The sequence below is a fragment of the Colias philodice genome, chromosome 12, assembly GCF_061535455.1.
Source record: "Colias philodice isolate Cphi_HAF_F1 chromosome 12, ilColPhil1 Martin Lab GWU primary, whole genome shotgun sequence".
Classification (NCBI taxonomy): Eukaryota; Metazoa; Arthropoda; class Insecta; order Lepidoptera; family Pieridae; genus Colias; species Colias philodice.
In genome coordinates, this window is record NC_143097.1 from 3079751 (window position 1) to 3102781 (window position 23031).

Below are 23031 nucleotides of genomic sequence, written 5' to 3' on the forward strand. Positions count from 1 at the left end.
TTATTGCGATAAGTATATGTACCACGGGCGAAGCCGGGGCGGACCTCTAGTATTAGTATATAAAGAGAAAAAAATACTTATATGAGCTTCGTTACCAGACTTCTGGTAAGAATAGAGTATAGAAATATTGTACCTTGTTTTTAACTAGAACTTCAATATAAAGAAAGTTGCATACAATTTTATACAGTATTTTTGTTTTGATGGATTTACAAATTTTCATGTACTTACTTACAACTATTCCGTCTGCATAGTAAGATATAACTCATAAAACAAATAATTCATCGACATCGATTTTTTTTAAAAAAGCTTGAAAAACGATGAAATGCATTTATTTTATTTTAGAGAAGTAACCTGGACTTTTATATTTGATGTATAAAATTCGTAACTTTTTTATTATAAAAATATAAAGGCCGGCTCGAGATAGTATTCGAAATTATAAGGTCGAACAATTAATATTTGTTAAGGAAACTTTGAGCTTTCAGGATTTTTCTTAAAAAAATACAGATTGAAATACTTAGGTAATACAATTTTTATCTCCTACTAGTGGTCCGCCCTGGCTTCGCCCGTGGTCCATGTTTACGTTTTCTCTCTATAAGAACCATCCTCGTACTTCCAGGAATATTATAAAAGAAAGAATTAATGGAATCGGTTCAGCCGCTCTCGAGTTTTGCGCTTACAAACACATTTAGCGATTCATTTTTATAACATAGATAGAAAAATTACTAGGTACTTTGCATTTCAATATTTGGGTAGAGTATAATAAAACACAACATATCATTATGAAATAAAAATTTTATTATTATCAGTTCAAATATCGTATGTACAATCTTTCAAACCATTAGAAGCACGTTGTATACACATGAATAATAAAATAAATCTGGGGCAAAAATCATGATACGTTATAAAAATCAAGTTAATAAAATCGGATACCCTACAGCATTAAAATAACAAAACAATCTCATATTGACGCGGCTTTAATGTTAAAAATATAAGGGTAAGTTCATCTTAAATATAAATAATTATCTGTGCCAGTAATGAATAGAATTAAAAATGCACCCGAACGCTTGCTATCTCTTATGCACAATAGCGTTTTATCGCATGTTGTCTCACTCGAATAAGTTCATATGCAGCCAATTTAATTCTATTCTTTATTGACACGTGTCATACTATTTAATTAATCAAAGTTTCTCACTAATACAATTCATTAAGAAAGCAGTTGTCTTTATGTACCTAGCTTCCATCAATCCATTAAGTATGAACATACCCTTCCGAAATTAAAATTCCATATTGTCTTAAACCAAAACCTGGTTACACAAACGGACAATAATCGTATTTAATAAGAAAAAAATAAACTTAAAAATCGAGAGACTAAAGATACATAAAGGCAATGGCAACATTACAGGATCGTAACTAAAGATAATTATGAAATAACTAAAGTCAACTATTTACAAATCGCACATTCGACACTAATTAGTCCATACAAGATCAGTTCTTCATTATACAAATGCAGTTATAGTGTTTTACACGTTACATTGGTGTGTTCACACGAGTTTCAACCTTATTTCATATACTATAATGTTTGTTTTGATATAATTAATCACGTAAATCGAGACTTTAAATTAATCATTTAACGGTAAAGTCAGAAATGAAATTATGGAATATCCTTTTGAGATTTGGTGATCAATTATAAGAAGATATAAATCTCCCTTGACAGGAATACCGAAAAGGCAAAACAAATTCTTTGAAGGATCGTTATTTCAATTGAACATTGAGCTCGTAAAACGTGAATCCTTAACTATTTCGTGACTACAAGGTCGTGTGTTCTAGCCGGTGTTCCCTTGACACACGGATTTAGGTTATTCACAAAGCGCCGCATAAAACTTTCATTTCGTTTGTCTGGACTAGATCTTAACAAGCGAAATATTTCATAAAAAATCTCATGAAATTCTATGAAGCGTGTTTGTAAGAGTATAAAGGCGTTTACATACAGTTGAAACGCGTGTAAGCACACCCTAAACCATTCATAAATCTCAAATAATATACACATATTATACAACGCGTGTGCGTCCGTGCCTCACTCAACGGGTGACTCCACTAAATTATACAAATACACATAAATCAACAAGTCATGTACATTACAAGTATTGCGTCTCTATACAATATCATTACTCACTAATTGGTGTTTGGAACCGAATTTATAATTAACTTTTCCTATATTCCGGGGAGCGGCACGCGGCGCGCGAGTCCGATTGGAATTACATTCGTTAAAACGTTTTATAGGCACTTATCGTAAATTAATTTCGTCGCTAAAACCGTCTAGCCTTCTAACTTCGCTATAATCTCTAATCAAACTACTATATTTAAATGCGTATTGCACGAAGAAAGAAACAAAATGATGGTATATGTGAAAAATGAAGATAGAACGATTTTTTTTTTTTAATTTTCTTTAGAGATTTAATCTATATTATCTAAATATTTTAGTTAAAATGTCAAAATTCGACTGCTAAGCAGCATTAGTTCCACCCAGTCCCGCTCCCCTCCCCGCTCGAAGTTAACGTCTCTAAAGCTCGTTACTACGCTACACTACGTATACTTTCCTAAACCTGCGCAATCACAACTCAAATGTTTTCTTTTACTATTTACTTATACTCAATCCATTGCAAAAAAATAAATTATATAAAGAGTTTAAAACATGATAATTCTAAATGCTATTTAATGCAATAAAAGTTCGATTCATTTGAAAAACAGTTAGAGCTCGCTCTATTGTTCGATACTGAAAATAAAAACACAATTGATAAATGACTTAAATCACTTATAAATTGCAAAATAAAATGACCTTGTGAAGCTTTCCAACGTTCTATTTACGAGAAACACTAGAAATCGTATGAATACAAGAAATAAAAATGCATTCATGTTCTTTACATTCCTAGTTGCTATTAACTAACGTAATCTCTTCGATAGTGTCTTTCCCGGTATTTTACTGCAAACAAATACTCAAAGAGAAATAAATGAAGATCATTTTATTTTTCTAAATGGCAACTGAACATAAAAAAATGCGATTATTCTCTTTATTCACACATACACTGAAGTTGTGATCGCGCCAACGGCTAAATGTTCTAACCTTATCGTGGGGGACCTAAATTCACTAAACAGGTAAATTTTCCTAGTCATGCGACGGCACTCTCAATATATAACCTAACCCTCGATTTAGTAATTGTTTAATATCCCTATCAATACAGGACGGTCCCGCACTTACATCTGAGATCTGACGCGATACGAATGTCACGCCGATTAGATTAAACCCGAGATTAAACGACGGTTTAAACGACAGATTTTTTATTTTTATAATTCATGGATAAATGCTATTTTAAACCGAAGTTCTCAATTCGTAGAGAATGTATTTTTCGTGGTTTAAATAACTTTAATCTCTGGTTAAATCTAATCGACGTGACTAACGCTAAATAGATTTCGGTTGACGTTCAATTCACACGGCAGTCCATCACTCGATATTCCGAAAGAAAGGCAATTTAAACGACGGTTAATAAAATAGTGCAACCTGGCTTATATATCTGCATTACGCCTACCGATGTTTTGAATAAAAGAAAATTTTATTTTTGATAATAATTTCGTAATAAAAAATAGTTTTTCATTTCGCACAGTTATGTAAATGATAAAAAAATATTTTTTAATCGATTAAAAGAGTTTTAGGTAATTTAAAAACTTCGATGGAGCACTGCATCCGATAGGCTTAATGTAGAGATATTCTTAAACAAACTATTGAGCACTTTGGAAGGAATGTGCAATTCATAAAGAATTTACGAAAGAGACGAAAAATAATTTTGCGTACAATTTATTCGTGAGTGCTCAAAGCGGATCTATCTCTCATAAGACTGCGTATCATCACTTACAATTGCTTATTAGATATAGATAAACATCTTCAAAATTTCTCCCAAAAATTATGAGCGTAATATAAGATAATATATTATCCAGCATAAAAATTCTTTTAAAATAAATCGTCGCTCTCAGTTATAGATACAATACAATACATGGCACACTGCTCTGTTTATATAATACACTCGACACCTAACGATTACCTTGTCACCATAGAATAATTGAATCATATGGATGGATATTAGAAGCTTAACAAGCGCGACTGGCGGCGGACTAACGACGGGACAAACTAACAACACCGCGAAATATTATCTTAAACTATTCAAATTATACCAATTTTATGGACTAACGAATTAATTAATTTTATACAAGGAATAAAACATAAAGTAACCGTTTTAGTTTTGTGTTGACGATGACGACGACTTTGTGAGACACAGACGGCCAATGCGATTATATCTCCATCTCTGTTTCACACTATCACTGTCAATAGACCAACACAAATACAAAAAATCCATACATTATGTGACATAAAAAATCGGAATACAACAAAAAAGATACAACTGAACAATCCAATAAATATATCGCAGCATCATAGCTATATAGCCGAAACGCCGCCGCCCACACGTAGGGGGGATATCACGAAACTTTGGTCCACCGAAACAATTCAACCAGATTTCCGACTATAGGAATTGAAACGTACTAACTAATGAACGTGTCGCTTTTCGCATGTCGACGATATCAAGGAACAAAGTTTCAACTAAAGGTCCGCATCGGTGGGCTCACTCCTCGGGGTGCAGGCACACGCCCTCCACTGTGAATATTGATACCTCTGTAACAAAACATTACGATTAGTGTAAGAAATACAGTAATTATATACACAAGTAATTAAATACTTAATGTGTTATAAGCTTTAATATATACATATTTCAATTATTAAAATGGTAAATTAAAAAGACGTGTGGCACTCGGGGACTGCCGCGGTAAAGCTATTGCATAGCATGCCTTCAAGCCACACCTCCGAGACCGTCGGAGTGGGGAGCGTGAGGTTTTTTCGTTACGGAATTTCTCGATTCAGTCCCCGCGCTCAAGGCCCGCGATCTATCGCAACGCATTGTTTTTTAAGCTATGCAATAGCTTAAAAAACAATGAATACATTAACATAATAAATTTTTTAAGCTATGCAATACAATAACAAAGCAGACAAATAAAATATATGTAGTCGAGTACCTATTGAAATGATTAGGTCACCGATTACAAGGGTTAAATGCGTTACTGAAATAAATCAGATAAAACTGTTGAGATTTATCTGTTTTTATTCACATACACGTGAATGTCGACGTAAATCACTTGAAATACGTATTTCAATAGATGAATAAAAGTCTATCTATACCTTTTAAAATAAATTGTGATGTAATAAGCCATGAAATGTGTATGAGGACCCAAGATATTATAATATTGTACTGTATTGAATACTTTTAAAATCAGTCCAATAATTCTAATTGCAGAAAGAAGATTACAGAAAATTGCAAAATTCATTAATTTCCTTAATTTTAAACCTAATTATATGCAAAATTACTGAACTAAATGTCTACCTAATGCAGTCATTTTGTTTAATGTAGGTATAATTTTCAATGTTAGCGCATTTCTCTAACTAAGTATATCTGATTCATATACAAATACTCAAGTCGGCATTCAGTTTGCCAAAACTGCGTTTACATTCGTTTGGCACGGCTCACAAGAGATATAAGAATGTAGGCCACGGCTCCGCACGGGGAAACTTACGGAATAATGTTATGAGAGTTTTGAGATGCACGTAAAGTTCACCAAGTTATCTCTAAGGCGCGGGTCAAACACAAGCGGCGCGGGCGCGGGCGTGCCATAAGCGCACCTCTTGAATCTGTTTTGCACCACGTCCTTCTTATACATTTTGTATGAAAGAATTTTGGACAGGCGTCGAGACGGCACGCCACGGTTGTGCCAAGGTTGCGCCAAGGTTGCGCCTTTCCAAAATTATTTCATACAAAATGCCAATAGCGCACCCGATGCACGCCGGCAGTGCGCCCGCGCCGCTTGTATATGTCCCGCGCTTAAAGTTGAGTGCATTTCAGCAGCGTAGTATGCAAAGTTACGAACACAATTTGGATAATAATGAGAACTTTGTTTTATTTCTGAATTTTTATATTGTGTTACGGAACCGGGAATATTATATCCTCAACCAGTCTTTTTCGTATACTTTATGGTGCTTTATCAAATTATATATATGATTGCAATTATGCACTAGAAACAGTAACAATAATCAACAATGGTGATATTGTATTAATATTTTCACATCTACTTAAAAGTAATCCGAATATTTCAGCTTATTAGGCCACATGAAACTATGGGTAATAATTGCAACTCTGATATACCTTGTACTGCAGTTTGTAACTATCTATTAGGAGCAAGGAATGCAGTGTGGTTTGAGTTGTGAAACATCAATGTTCGCAGAATGCGGGCTATTGACTCTGTCAATAGAGCACGTGTCTTTGAGGACAACTTGATTGAATGCAATTTCAGAGATTCGTGTAGGATAGTGGTTGTAATGTACTAAGGACCAGGTTTAGCCAAGTTCAGGCATTTATTTTTGGTATGATGAAAGAGTTAGAAGAATTATGGGGCAATAGAACTGGCAACTTAATTTTATGAGAATTTTTGTGCTTATGTGATTTTCGTTATATACTTAAATACGGTGGTGTGCTGCTGTACTAGAACGTCTTGTTGTAGGTCTTGTTACAGCGCAGCATTTTTACTATGAAAAGAAGCGTCTTTGAGTGCGGTGTCTAGATGGAATTGTGGGCGTGCGCGCGGCGTTGTTCTAGAATATTCTAGAAGGTTCGGGAAGGCGCTGGAATCTTGAGCGCGCGTGCGGCGTTGTTCTAGAATGTTCTAGAACCTTCTGGAAGGTGGGGAGACACGTACCGTCCGGCAGGTCGGCCAGGCGCGGCGGCAGCGCGGCGAAGTAGTCGTGGCGCATGGCGCGCGGCGCGGGCAGGCGGCGCGCCGGGTCGGGCTGCAGCAGCGCGGCGGCGAGGCGCTGCGCGTCGCGGCCCGCGTCCCGCACGCGCGGGAAGGCGGCGCCCAGCGGCCGCGCGGCGCACCAGCCCCAGCGCGCCGTGTGCGCGCGCAGCCCGGGCAGCCGCGACACGCCTGGCCAGCTCTCCTCCGTCGGCGTGCCCAGCACCTGCCAACACACTTCAATTTCAAAAAAAAAAAATTTAACTCACTACACTGCCAAAGGACGACAAAACTCTGGTACTTAACACAACCAGTGTCCCATACGTAAATAGACGATGGTGACCACCACCACACAACAATTCGATTACATTAAACTCAATACACTGCTAAAGGGTGGCAAAGCTCTGGTAACACGACCAATGTCACATACGTATATATAGATGACTAGCCGCGCCGCGCGGTTTCACCCGCGTGACTCCCCTCCTGTTGGTCTTAGCGTGATGATATAGCCTTTAGCCTTCCTCGATAAATGGGCTATCTAACACCGAAATAATTTTTCAAATCGGACCAGTAGTTCCTAAGATTAGCGCGTTCAAACAAACAAACAAACTCTTCAGCTTTATAATATTAGTATAGATGGTGACCATTTAGCATCAGGTGGCCTACCCGCCCCTTTGCAATTAAACAATCCGACAAAGACCTCTATTTTCCATTCATTCCCAAGCATATCTTCGATTAATTCCCTCCCCCCTTATCAACTTTTGTCGATCCCAGAATAAAGTATTACCTGCCTATTTCCATTTTACCACACGAAATAAATTCCCTCGAAGTAAAAATCATCACCATCACAAAGTAATTTTTTAAAACAATAACCAAATAGCTCACCTTAAATATTTTATCGAGCTGGTCGTTAGTGTCCCTGACTCCGGGGAAGGTGGGCACACCGCAGAGCATCTCCACAAAGATGCAGCCCACACCCCACATGTCCAGCGACGTCGAGTACTCCGTGCTGCCCAGTAGTACATCTGTATACGAATTATTATTAAAAAAAAGACGGGTTGCACTCCGGGAGTGCCGGCAGAAGTGAAAATTTGATTATTAACGTTGAGCATGTTTGATATTTTGGAATGGTATCCGTCTTACGCTTTTTCGATCAGGTCACGCGAGTTTAAGATTTTATACCCAACGCCGCTAAAGAAGTTTTCACTTCAAAAATATTGGTCAATGTAAAAAAAAAATATTTGGTCAAATAAAAGCTGTGAAAAATACAACTCCTTAATTTCTTTTTCTATTAAGCTGTAAGTCAGAGTTTGAAGCAATATTTTTATTAACGCCCGCAAAAGTTCAAGATTTTAATTACTGCAAATAAAATCAAGTAAACTAATTTACATTTAAATATTACCAAGCACGGTTGCATATAATATGCAATTATAAATTTAAATTGAGCAAGTTTTCAATTAAAATTCAGTTTTCTAACAAGCGTCTTACCTGGTGGCCTGTACCATAACGTGACAACTTCGTGTGAGTACGTATGGCTGGGAACCGACTTCGCCCTGGCGAGACCAAAGTCTGCCAACTTGAGTTCTCCGTGCGAACTTATTAATAGGTTTTGAGGTTTCACATCCCTGCGGACGTAAAAGAATTTCAGCGTGAAACAAGGAATATATAAACAAAATTTGAATAATGGATGGAAAATAATTTGGGGTACCTCAGGGACGCTAACTGGGTCCCTTGTAATATAATGTTTATAACAACGTTACTTTTAAAAAAGTAATTGTTTGGTTGGAATTCATACTAACATAGAATTACCAGTAATTTGCTAATTTAAATTATTTGTAACATACCTGTGTAAAACTCTTCTTCGATGACAATACGACAAGCCTCGAAGTAATTGATACATAAACAGCCTAACATTGTGACGGTTGAGTCCACCGGGATGCCTCTCCATATATTGTGATAAATCCGTGTCCTAGAGCGAGACATTAATTTTATTAATCAAGTAAACAAACAGCGAACAATAACAATGAAATTATTTATTAAAAATCCACTGTTTTGTAATAAAACTGTTATGAGGTGTAAAATTTCTCTTCTTTGTGTTTTGTTATGAAGTTAATTCTAAAGGCAATTCTAAAGTATTATTCTATCACAGAACTCACCACAAACTCGAACACGAACGTGAGCGTCTCCCTCGTGTGCACGATATCGTGTAACGTCACGATGTTAGCGTGTTTCAGTTCCTTGAGTAGCGACGCCTCGCGTATCGCCGTGAACGGCGCACCTTCCTCCTCCTGTAGTCTTATCTCCTTCAGCGCGACCACTTGTTGCGTTAAACTGTTATAGAATAAGGATATCGACTGTGATACTTTGCTAGAAGTCATTTATCTCTATCTTTAAGTATCATAAAGGAAGATTATTATGTTCAGAGTATACAAGTTGTTTACAATTCAATTATCGTGTGATTAATTATTTCATCAAGTCAAGTGTGTAATAATTAATTTATATCGAAATATTTACGCTTCAAATTGTTCGTTAAACTGGTTTCCACATTCCACTTTGAGTTGAGATAGTAATCTATCATAATTTAAACTTGAGGACGACAATTATAGAGATCTGACAAATGGAGTACAACGAACGATCCTAAAACATTACTTAGCTGCTTTAACGGTAAAAGCTGGCCATTACTCAGCCTTAACAGATACTCAACTATTTTGAACTGCTTAATACGACCACTATAAAGCGCATATTTTATAGTAGTTTAAGCCGACGCTTACAAAGTGTTAAATTCAAATTTAGCTAACTTCGCACGAGGCATTAATTACTCGGTCTAAAGTATGCGTAAACTTATTCGAGACGAGCAAGTACGCTGTTGATGGAAAGTTGTCTGTGAAATAAGAAAAGGCGCTGGAAGTTTAAGAAAAAATCCCATCAACAACTTATCATAATCGATTATATCTGAGCTAAAATGTACGAGTCATTAAATATTTTCAAACCGATGAACGTCAGCGATTATCTCGTAAAAGTAACACTTTTTAATGAGTGTCTCGAAATATACGACCCTGGTAATGAAACTTACTGAAAAGAGACGAGAATTACAATTTCGATTATACAAGAAATAATTATCACTCCATAATACATGTGGCAGGAAAGTTAGAAACACCGTGAATACCACAATTTGGCAAGCGGGACGAGTTGCGCGTCGACTTGGACAACAAGTTCCCGCAACATTTGCAAACTTGCTATAGTTTCGCCACATCGAATAGACGGGAACACTTGTATCGTATAAAATAATCATTGTGCTATTTAACGTAAACTTTGAGCTGGTAGTTGAGAAGTGGATATTGGTTTGTTAGACTTTTAGAAAGAAAAGGCTTGAGCGCTTGTAATTTATTCACAAGTGTGGAAGTGTGTTAATGAATAATTATAATAGCTTTGTATTGCTGAATTAATAGAGTGCTCTAAGGTCGAAAAATTTGTATGGTTTAATTGCATTGCATTTTGTCCACGATTATTTATTTATTTATTTCTTTATTTGTATCAGGCAGCATTGCCCATATATTGTTAGTAGTACTTAGTGTTAGTAAAACTACATATACTTATTTTTAGATTTAAGAGTTACAAGCCATTTTTTGATTAAACATTGAATCGAATATTATATTTTCAAGTGACTTTTACAAGGTACGTGCAAACCTACCTAGTACCTACTTACCTACCTACCTGCCTTCTTGTCAAAAGCACGAAAAAGTAAATTTAAAAGTTGACTGCGCAAAGTTTTAAAAGTCAAATAGGAAACACTGAAGCAGGTTGGAAATCCTCTGTATATTTGAGAAGTTCGCATTAAAGCGAAACGTTGACGCGAAGTAGGCTAAGAGCCTGTTTTACATATTGAGTGTAGCCAAGGCTCTTCCGAAAGACATCATCGCCGACCTCAAGTTTTTATTTAGTGCTTTATGAAATAAATTGCCTTGTTTATGAGACAATTTAAATAATTCGTGTACGCCCATACGTACGTATTGTATATATTTTTGTAACATTTTATTTTTACACAATAAAGCTTTTCTACGAAGTAACTTTCATGTATAAGGCGTTACATGAGCGGCCTGTGACTGGAGATCTGACCTGCCTTGTGGTATCGGGCAGGATTATATCATGTGTATTGTAAGCGCAATAATAATTACTGTTTCAGTCAACGCTATCTATTTCACGATAGTAATCAACTACATCAAAGGACCGCACGATACAAGGAAATCAGTAACTTGATTAATATGCATATTGCATATAACTCTACACATTTAACTCAAACTAATCCCAGAACATCTATAAACAAAACAACACAAAAACAATCATATAAAACTAAAATCGTCACCACCTAAAACGTTCTGCACTATAATGTAACTAGATTACAGCCCGCCGCGCCGCTTCACCCACTTTGTCTAAAACCTAACAAATTATTATACTTAAACCTTCCTCTTGAATCACTCTATCTAATTAAAAAAAAACTACTGATGTAGTTTTTTTCCGTTGCGTAGTTTCAAAGGTCTAAGCATACAGACACACAGACGGCGGAAAGCGTATTTGTTTTATACATACTATGTATATAGTGATATAGTGGGATTTGTACTCACTTGCTATAACCCTTATAAACAGTAGCGTACGACCCTTCGCCGAGTTGCTCCAGTTTTATATACGCCTCCGATTTCCCGAACGGAGAGTCACCCTGCGGACAAAAAACACCATTTATCACATGTACTTGCTAATCCGCAAATTTACGGCGCCAGCTTTGAATATATTTACTACAATGCAATGAAATTCATTTTGCGAAAACATTCAGTGTTGGAAGTCGTGTGGATGAAATATCTATTACCTTACGTTTATTATGTTCTATATTTATAGGTATAATTACATAAAAATTTTCTTTATTAAGTATGAACTTTTTTTTTCAACATAAGTTTTATCAAAAAAAAAAAAAAACTACGTAGCTACACAAACTTTTCTCGCTCAATACTAAAAGCATCTACGGGGATGAAATGACGAACAAAAGTTTTTTAGTTTTTGTAAGTAAACTGGCAATATCGAAAAATCTTTTCGTCTAAGTTGAATTTCATATTAATGAATACCACACATCCACAGAAAGTAGGTCTTTTAATATTATCTTTAAACATGGTTGGGATTTGTAAGAATTTACAAGATTATGGTTTACAATTTACATAGATTACATACTATTATGTAGTTATATTACATACTAGGTAGATAAAAAATACCTAGGGCTAGTAATTTATCAGGCCACACATTGTTCCGTGCAAATTCCTGAAACACAACTAATCCTGTTTTTTAAACTTACAACATACTTTGCTATTTTTTTCACTTTGATACAAATCTGTACACGACCATTTAAGCGTGTCATATAAAAAAATATGTAACTTTCCTGTAATGGACACATTACCAATTCAATTTGTACGATAAAATAAATTGAATACAGCAACGCCGGAATTTACAATATATCAATGGCAATGATTTAATTAATTAACGTTTACGTAGAGCTTGTTTAAAATGGTAATTAATTTACATTTAATAGTACAAAACATTCAATGTTTACGGAGCAATACGTTTCAAAGGTTTTTGTATTGACGATTTTATGTGTTCATTTATTCGTGTGCTAATAAAAGTGGAGTAATGAATAAGACCACACGCGAGTGACATATCGTTCCTTTTCGTTTCCCTAATTAATGACATCGACGAATAAAAAGTAAAATTAACTTCGCAAGTCAGTATTTATGGGAGAGCCAGTATTTATGTTAGTGGGACTGGAATAATATTATATATTTAGGTGAAGTGAAAGACAGCTATCTATATATCTATATCAGCTATTTTTTTTGATCGTATAAGGTTTTAATGACAACCATTGCGAAAAAACAATTGCAATTAATAATTAATTATTTATCATTATTGATAAGGATTATATTATAATTGACTTATTAATCATTCCCCAAGCTACATAGGTAATTATATTGGCGGGTGATTGAATTAGACGTAGTTATAAATCCTAGTTTACGGTATCTGTCACATATCTCCAGCTTATACGCTCCGGTTTGATTCAACACACTACCATAAAACAACAAACGATAACTTAACATTCCCGGGCTTATAGCCCATAGCCCAAACACAGCGTGTGATAATCTTCGTAAACGTCGGGAATAGCACGCGTGCGTGTGACAGATTGAAGACGGATGGAAACCCGTTGCGTTTCCGACATTCTCTCGTATTTCCTAAATAGAGTAATAATTAATGAAGCTATATACAAATGCGGCTTCATTATTCGGAACGGTTATTGTTTACACGGAACGTTCGCTTAATGTTTTGCGAAGCTAGAGACTTATAATTAATTAGGTATAATTTATACCAATTTTGTGGCGCGACATCGTGTATCAAATTAATAAAGACCTCGCGTTATTTGTGCAGATGAATAATATATTTTGGGCGATCTACATAATTGTTTAGATTTAGAGCATTTTTAATGATTAATTTTGTAAAAATTAATGAGATTTTTGTCCACCCACATATAAAACGATATCTATTATTAAATGCTCTGAAAACTATATTAAAAATAAGTTTACGTGAGCGAACTAACACTTGCCTTGCATATTTTTACAGGAACCACATTTCGTACAAAAAAAAGACAGCCGCGTATATAATAAACTATGAAAACATTATACAAGTTCGTACATTATCTTTTCTAATCTCGCATGTTTACATTACGCGATTAGGCACTAAATTAGCCAAAACCAACATTCCGTGTACACATTATATCATACGTATAACATAAAATAGAAGTTCTAGCGCCGTTTCGCTATCTCCTCTCCGAGCTTGACTAAATATTTGACGTGATTAATGTTACGTACGGAATACGGTTCACATGCCGGCCCCAGTTCCGTGTAGTTTATTTTAAAGTCTTAAATTTATAAGCTCAGGTATTTGAATGTTTATTATGGAAAAGTATGCGCGCTCCGCACGGAATGTCGGCTGATTGAACTCGTGACGTAAATCTGTTCGGGGATTTCATTGCTATCTTCATCTGTAATCTGATATAACTAATTGACTTGTCAATGTTTATACAATTAACTATATTTACTTATTTGCTTTACGGTATCGTAAAAAGTGAGTGAATGCAATAAAATGGGGCATTGTACTAGACATAATGCAACTAATAAAATATCATGCATTAATAAGCTAAAGAGAAAATTGCAATAAAACTGTAACAAGAGAATGGGTATCGCAAAACTCGACTACACACTACACAGTACATACATATAGGTGCATTTATGCTAAAATATGTAACTTTATTCGCAGTGAAATTCAATAGTTGCAAACAGATTAAGTGAATGTAAAACAGTAACATTCAAGTGAGCACTTCCCATGAGAATGGGAACAGTGTCACCGTGAACGCTAAATGTGACCGTAATATTTTATTTCCATGACATATGATAATTTATATTAAACATTATTTCATGTAATAACGCTAACGTTCTATATTGGATTAGGGATCCCTTAATGTCATTTACTTGATACGTAATTCACGCATTGTGGCTTAAATTAATACAGGTGTGACATTGAGGAAAATTTTTCAGAATATTTCGGTTCGCCCGGGCAGTGCGGTGAATAAACTTTTATCTGTATCATATATTTTGAAATGAAAGTCATAAACAATTTGTTCTCCCATAAGAAATTATAATATTACTTTTATTGTAGGTACCTACTCCTTTTTCCAAACAAAGATATATTATAAGAGGAGAAAGGAAGTAGCGGTTAAGATTACAAATGAATCCATGTTTATACAGATTGAACAAAACGCAGAAGCTGTTGAATTTACACTACTTGTTTAACTAGAACAACTTACATACTTTACGGGAGTAAGAAATTATGATCATACAATAATACCCACTGAAAGTGATAAAGGTGAAGTAGACGACACCTACACATTCACAGAAATCTCAACTAAATAAACTTATTAAACTATGCTAATACATCTACATACACTAGAAGGACTCCAATAACTAACACGTCCGCTCGACATATGAGCGATCTATCAAAGTCTCCGAAAGCTGTTCTCGTCGAGTGCATCTCAGATCCACATTACTCCTTTGGCCCTCGGGGGGTTACGAATAACTGCCCTCCCGTTCAATGACCCACATAGCTTGAGATTAACGCTATAGCGCAAATGTCACTTATTTTTGGTCATGCATAAATCTGATCTTAAAAGATGTAATTATGTAAAAGTTTTGTTTCGTTTTTGCAAAGTGCAATTATCAATTTTATTGGAATTCCACAAGAGAAATAAAGGAATTGGTGATATTTTTTTTAATGTGGCGACATCATTTTTTCATATTTTTTATTTATCATAAATGACATTACGATGACGATATGACATAATCCTCATTTTAATAATTGTTCACAAAAAGGCGCCGCTTAATATTGTCGAATAAAGATCTTCACTTACCCCAAAGGCACTAAATCGCTTGGTGCGTCTGTTTGAGTTCTCGTGTGGCCCCAGAAACGCCTCCGACTTGGGCCTGGGCGGTCGCTTCGGCCTCATGATGACCCTCGCGTCCTCCCTAGCTCCCTCGTCCAACAACTTCGAGTCTGACGATACCGACAGCTGTCTCCGGACACGATATTCACCGTTTCCACCGCCACTCCAGTCTGCAAATACAAGAATTGAACATTTAAATAATCTTTAATGTACTACGTAATACTAAAATGTAGGAAATTATTTCTGTAGAACATGAAAATTCCCACAGAGCATCCGTTGTAGAACTGGAAATTCTGTCATAATCTCCGCCCCCGTGGAATTAATTCAGAGTCAAATCGGCGGCGTCGAAAGGAGCTATTTTTCTCTTGATGTTAATATTTCCGCATTGAGGGGCACTCTGGAAACGCGTTAGCGTCACAAAAGGGCGACATTGACGCGTAAACACGAAACGAATAAATCATCGATAGACAGCAAAATCGAGTGAACTGAACAAATCGATTATCGAGACAATCGATCACGTCAGATAAAAAGTGGAAAGGAAAAGTGGGCGAGAGATATTTTGATTTAAACTCGACGTGTCTTATCGACGTAATAAATTTGAAAAAAATCGAAGTGGGCTATTAATATTAATTCGCGGTTCTTAAAGTCGAGAACGCTTTATAGTCGGCACTCAAGAACGAATACCTCAGAGCGAAGTTGGCGAAGGCCGACTATTCAATTCGTATTCCGGCTAGAAGTTCGCTTTAAAATATTCAACTTCAATAGGAACTCATTAACAAGCGGCTTTTATAAAATTCACCGTATTGCGCGTGTTGTAGCGGGGAATGTAAATAGAAATGACAATTTAGCGTGCACTGAACACCTATTCGGTAACGTAAGTGGGTCACGCGGGTAGCAACAGCAAAGCCCGGCGCCGGGCGCGGTCCCACAATTCCCGATGCGCGCCTTGAATTCGGGAGCAGCGACACTTTTATTGGATGGATAGGATTATGGCCATTTCCAAACCACTCGAACGTAAAGTCACCTTACTTTTTGTGTATTTTTTATGCGCCACTTTTGCATATTGTTTCTCATATTCAAATGCTATTTATGTATTAACATATAAACGACCACAAACAGATAGGCCTCTTTAAATAGCTGCTGTTCATTTATGACCTCTGTAAAATATGCCTAGAAATAAATATTAATAAATTCCATTTTATATTAAACATCACTAAAATTACGATTTCATGAACTGTGCTTAATCTAGACTTTTCATAGCTGCGATCGATTGTCCAACGAGGTACCTCTAAGTTCTGCCTCTAAGGCTTATAATCCGAGTCAATTTTAATCTAAGCCGGGGCGTTATTAAAAATTTACTATCACATTCCTTCTACAGAGTATTGCGTCGTGAAATATTCATAAAACATTTTACGAACATGTCATATCCCGCAAAACCGAATAAAAATGTTTATCGAGCTTTTAAGCTCCCGTCAATTTCACCCCGCATTTTAATTTCACCTGACATCTTCGTAATTAAAATGGACACATGAATAACGAGCGTTTGTCCTTCGAAAACAATAACGGTTTGGGAACTTTTGTATAAACGCGTTAGCGTTAGTACTTTTATATGCATAGTTTGATGTATACTGTAGACAATGTTTTGTTATTGCGTGAATGAACTGCACATATAAAAAGCTTTTTTTTAGTTTTTTATAGATATTACATATATTATAATTTAATACTTATTCAATATTGTGTATCATTATTATTATACACAATATTAATGATCACAATAATGATACACAATATTTTCAATTTAAAGTCAGAACAGAATCAGAAATCGTACGTAAATGTCCCAAATTTCGCTTCCAACTGCAGTGTAAATTACACACCTAGCCCAATTTCACCAATTATGAATTTCACATCGAATGAGCTTCACAAACTTACAGCATCTCACAAAATCTAGCTAAACATAGAGAAATATACTTGTAACTTAATCAGGGACGAAGATGAATATTTAACCGCTTAATTCAATTAAATATTAACTTAATATGAAGTGTGCACTCGTGTAAAGTGGCTACTATTAATTTTATGATAGATTGTAAATTCTACATGGAGATATGAATAAAATATAAGTTATATATTAGTATATTAGTAGCTTATATATCAGCTTAGTGTAGGCCATTGTCGTTCGTGGCTTTAGATCCCCTGGAGATTAATAAAAAAAGGTCTGGCAGGGCACAGACGGTCATGTTTGCTCCACATTCCATAAATAAAACAAATTATCTCAATTATTATTCCTTAAAAAAATCATGGATATGAGGATAATTACGAATAAAATTACTTTAAAATTTTTATGACAGGACACATCTTTAACAACCATTCAGAAATCAATGTCCAAACGAAAACAAAGGGTGGGACATGTATCATTTAGTGCGTTTAAACCCCGTAAAGAAACCACGTTCAGTTTGTTTGGCGAGGGTGGCCAAATACTCTTTCTTTGTTTATGCCGACATAGCGTCGTCTGTTTGTTTTTAAATTTACATAATATTCAGTACTTGTGGATCGCTTTGTTCGTGATATAAATATACAAGGGAGTAATTGTCATGGCAATTCAATTTTCCTGTACGTGTCATCAACTAAAGGTTTGACTCATCTTAAGCACTATGTTATTGTGCATATTTATGCTAACACGCACATGTAGAAGACGCCACATCTGGCATAAGATTGTACCAAATGATTTCTATAAGATTAACTAATTGTTTAACTTTTAAAGTCTCTAACAATTTTTGTTATTTTTAAATTTCAATAAGAGTGCAAACTATCGACTTAAAGTGCGGGAAATTAGTTGAAGTTCTTAGTAGATTTTTTATTTATTTATAGTAATTATAAAAATACGAAATAAATAATAGTATGCAAAACCATATCTACAGGGAATATGTCTATCACATATCAATCTTAGACATACGTCTATTGAATCTATAAATAAAAAACCAAAATAGACACATTACATATCACAGTCTATTATTAGCCGGGATATAAAAAGTACAATACTATCATCACTGTACGCACTCGGAATACCCTTCCGGAGCTCGTTATTACAAAGCAGCTGTGTACTCAACGTCCCCAGGCAGATAAATAAATATTCATAGCTTCTTTTATATATTTACACGCGTCATAATCATTTGGGAATCCTCTTTCCATCCGTGTGTTACGTATCAGCTATCATGTTTGTTTTTACTAATTGTGAATGTTACAAATTTTCGTAATGGGGCGATGCTGTTGCAACAAATAGTGGTAATATTTAGTAATGATGAATGTAGGTACTGCTATGAATTACTACTGTATGCTTTTACAAGAAGACACGACCAATAAATCATACAACTGAGTAGATCCATGTAGGTATAGCGATTTCGAATCTAATAATCTGTGACGAAAAATTTGTATAGAAGTTATTTTAGCGCACCAAATTAAGCGTAAGTACATAGATATTGAGATTTATTTTAAACTCACTTAATGACTCAAGATGAACTTTATTTTAATCTGGCTAAAACTGTTATAAATAATTCCTAACAATTACAAAGCCGGATCAACCCTTCACAGCGTCGCAAGAACCTACAACATTTCACACTTAGGGCCGATTTTTCAATGCTTGGATAAAACTTATTCGTCGAATAATGTATATTATAAACGTATTCTAATTGCCCGTATTTGACAGTTTACGTGACATTTTAATATTATCGTGTAATACTTTATTGGACGGATAAGTTTTATCCAAGCATTGAAAAATCGGCCCTTATTCAAATATAATTAAATGTATATTAATTTGGCACAATGAAATAATGACAAAGTATCCGTCACTGACAGAATCCAACTTGTCATTATAATGATGGCAAGCCGACGAGTGTCACCAGGATGATACTTGACACATTTCGAGGGGCTCAAATTTAGTCAATGTTCAAATTAAGATTATTGTTAGTTAACAAAGCTTTGGGGATACACAGTCTATTTAAGAAATACGGAATATAAAAAAACTAGCTTCCGTCCGCAGTTTCGCCCGCGTTTTCAAAGAAAAACCTGCATAGTTCCCGTTCCCGTGGGATTTACGGGTACAAATCTATCCTATATGTTAATCCAAGTTACCCTCTATATGTGTGCTAAATTTCATTATAATCGGTTCAGTAGTAATTGGGTGAAAGAGTAACAACGATACGCACACATCCATCCTCACAAACTTTCGCATTTATAATATTGGTAGGATAAGAAGGATTGTTTTAATAAAGTTACTTCGAATATATCTTGAATATAATAATAAATAAGCTAATAAATGATGAGGGTTACATTTTTCTAGGCTGCCTGAGACTACACGTTAACTAGCCTATTATTATAATTTTAATAAGATTATCGGGATGTCGCAATATTATATTTTCTTCAGCTTACATTGTTGTGCTGATAAATACATATTTATTATTAACATTCTCAATACGTTATACATATTACAATACTAGAATTTAGCCTTAGAGTCGTTGGTTTCGACCGTGGACTAAATATCAAATGTTATTTCAGAACTAAGATTTCTGATTAAGAGTCTTGAACTCGCACTAATTGATACTCCCAATTAACAGCAATTCCGTCTGTCTTCATGTCCTATAAGTTACGTTTATTTAACACAATTATGTTTGCCTTCATATACTATACCATATTTAACAACGCTAAACCATTTTGTGCATTTTATAATGTCAAGCTTCGGTTCTAACAAGCTCATTATAATTAAATCACATTAGCAAGTTATTTTCGTACCTTCCTTATTTTAGCACAAATTTAGTAACGACCGTGGCTTTAATGACCGTTAATATTATAACAAAAGCTCTTGATTGATGTTATAAAGATGCTTGTATGATTCATGAATTTACTCTAATAAGCAACATAACGTCCTATTGATAGGACGAATAATGGACAAATAAGGAGTAACTCAATTGTATAGACTACCTTATTTATATCTTGAATAAAAAAAAAACAATTTAAGTTTGATTCGTATTTAAATTTTCATGTAAAAACTCAACTTTCCAACATTTATAACATAATATCTGTTCTATTAAATAATCCATCTAAGAAGCCATGTCGTCCGTACCCAAGATTTATTTCAAAGAACTAGAAGCGAGACTGAATAATAAAGGAAAAAATAAAATTAATCCAAAGAGCTCATAGTTATGTTTCGAGAGCGCTTTTCTCTGAGATATTTCCTGAACGATATAATAGTAAATAAAAAGTAAATTCAGATTGTAACTGGTCGAGAAGTGTTTAATGGTAGCAAAACCGACACGAATGTTGCAGACATCTATTATTATAGAGGAAATTGTATGGACGTAAGGCGTGTTTACCCGACTTCAAAAAAGAGGAAGAAGTTCTCAATCCAAGTGTACATTTTTTTTGGTTTTGTTACCTTAGAGCTTTAGACTGGGTGAACCGATTTTGATGACTTTTTTTAATTATTTTATTAAAATGTTTACTTGTTTGCATTTATCTCATTAAACGATGTATTTGTACGAAGACTTGCCGGTTTAAATTAAAAATCCCTCTCGACAAGGCATAAATTTATATTGCGTATCGCGGCTCCTTACCGCTTTTTAATTACAGGGAAGTTAACCAGTCGAGAGCAGGGGCCTTAGACAAAGTAACAATTAAAAAACGATAACGAAGTTAGAAAAGGAAAAATGTATGGGATTGACATTAGATAGACCACGTGATCTAACGCGGCGTATGTCAATTCCCATACATTTTTGCCTTTTCTAACTTCGTTATCGTTTTTTAATTGTTACTTTGTCTAAGGCCCCAGGTCGCTACTTATTACTTTATGCATGATTTTATTTAATTAATGGATCTATTTTACTCAGTAATACTGTTAAGAAAGTATGATTCTGTAATGTTTTCCTAATAGACTACAGGCCCATGTTGAAAAAATTATGGGTCATTTGACCCACCACCTGACCTATCTAGAATGATATAAGAGCATAAAATAATAAGATTCAGCACTATGACGTCACTCGTAAGCTGTCCACCTGAGTGCAGGTGAGAATTCGAAAGTTCAGGTAGAGATTTTCTCCCCTTGTCTCCATGATTTTTGTACGGCGTTGCGGAATAATGGCTTAAAAGCAGTATAGAAATAGTATGACACAGATGCCGTACAAAAATGGTGGTCCACAAAGTCAGAATTTATTTTTATTTTTCGACAGTTGCCGGGGTAAATTTGGTCATTTGATTTTGTACGGCATCTGTGTCATACTATTTCTATACTACTTTTAATCAATTATTCCGCAACGCCGTACAAAAATCATGGAGACAAGGGAAGAAAATCTCTACCTGAACCTTCGAATTCTCATCTGCACTCAGGTGGACAGCTTACAAGTGACGTCATAGTGCTGAATCTTATTATTTTATGCTCTTGTATCATTCTAGATAGGTCAGGTGGTGGGTCAAATGACCCATAATTTTTTCAACACGGGCCTGTAGTCTATTATATTGTTGAAGTATGTAATAAAATACAAAATGAGTGAAACATTAAACTTGAATTTTGATCGAATCTATTTGCTGATATGAAATTAATGTTTACATAAAGGTGTGATAATACTTTTGAGTACAAAACGTTAATTATAAAAACTTTTTAGTACTGTTTCTTTAACAAAATTAATGATTGTGTCAAGTTCTTTTCAGATAGCGCGACTTTTAATTCAAGTAATTTTGATTTATTTACTTATCTATATAAACAAGATAAATTGAATAAACGCTTGTTATTTATCGATAGTACTTACAATTATATAGGTGACAGTGAGAGCCAATTAATTTGCTTCGGCAGCGCGTTAAATTGTCCTAGCAAAGTATTCTTGAAAGCCGACGGTAGATTTTAAACTTTACAATGGCTTCGCGAATTCACGCTTGTTTTCATATAATTATTATTCGTTTATTAATTAACAAAGTTTGATATGAGATGATGGAATTTTAAAAATGTGGGTGCCTAATTTGAATTTGCTTATACATTGGAAAAATAATATGTAGTAAAAAACAGAGACCTTGCTTTGGTTTTTATAACACTAAACCTGTGCGTAATATTCATTATAAACAATTCAAAATTTGTGCTGTTACGACAAGAGCTTTTTATTTGCTCCTTTGCCCAAAATTTCAAAGACACTTAACCTTTGTCCGATCGTAGTTGCAGCGAGGACATTGTACTCACCATAGTGTGAGTCCTTATCGTTGGGTATGTTCCCGTTGGGCTCGAGGCGGTCGAGACACTCCTCCGAGTAGCCGTTGTAGGCGAGCTTGCCGCGCGCGCCGCCGCCGTTCTGCCGACCGCGGCACTCACTCTCGCCTTCCGACTCGTCTTTTGTTGCTATAACAAGAAATAATATTATTATTTCAGGTCTTAAAGGTGGTTAAGGTGGGTAATTAGGCAAGTCACATTGGTGTCCTACGTAGTATGTCTTTACCTATTAACAAGGTTCTTATATGTCAATAGTACGTAGCAGAAGGTAATTAGAAAACTGTACTTTTAAAAACATTTCAGTTATGTTACGGTTAATAATAAATGCACAACTCAAGCAAGTGTTTATTTCATCCGTTCATTTTATTGTACACCAACGAAA

At 35.1% G+C, this 23031-nt stretch overlaps 1 protein-coding gene across 2 annotated transcripts in view; it reads right to left on the reverse strand.

The window, feature by feature from the left end:
• Positions 1-774: 774 nt before the first annotated feature.
• Eip63E (cyclin dependent kinase Eip63E) overlaps positions 775-23031 on the reverse strand; it is an 81134-nt gene continuing 58877 nt past the window's right edge. For both annotated transcript variants that reach the window (XM_089701347.1, XM_089701348.1), the window contains exons 3-11: positions 22623-22778; positions 15377-15579; positions 11508-11599; positions 9042-9216; positions 8730-8854; positions 8374-8510; positions 7771-7910; positions 6850-7111; positions 775-4720 (exon numbers count right to left, since the gene is read on the reverse strand). In XM_089701347.1, coding sequence (XP_089557473.1) covers positions 4671-4720; positions 6850-7111; positions 7771-7910; positions 8374-8510; positions 8730-8854; positions 9042-9216; positions 11508-11599; positions 15377-15579; positions 22623-22778 — 1340 coding nt within the window. In that variant the 3' untranslated portion in view covers positions 775-4670. The remainder of the gene's footprint in view (positions 4721-6849; positions 7112-7770; positions 7911-8373; positions 8511-8729; positions 8855-9041; positions 9217-11507; positions 11600-15376; positions 15580-22622; positions 22779-23031) is intronic.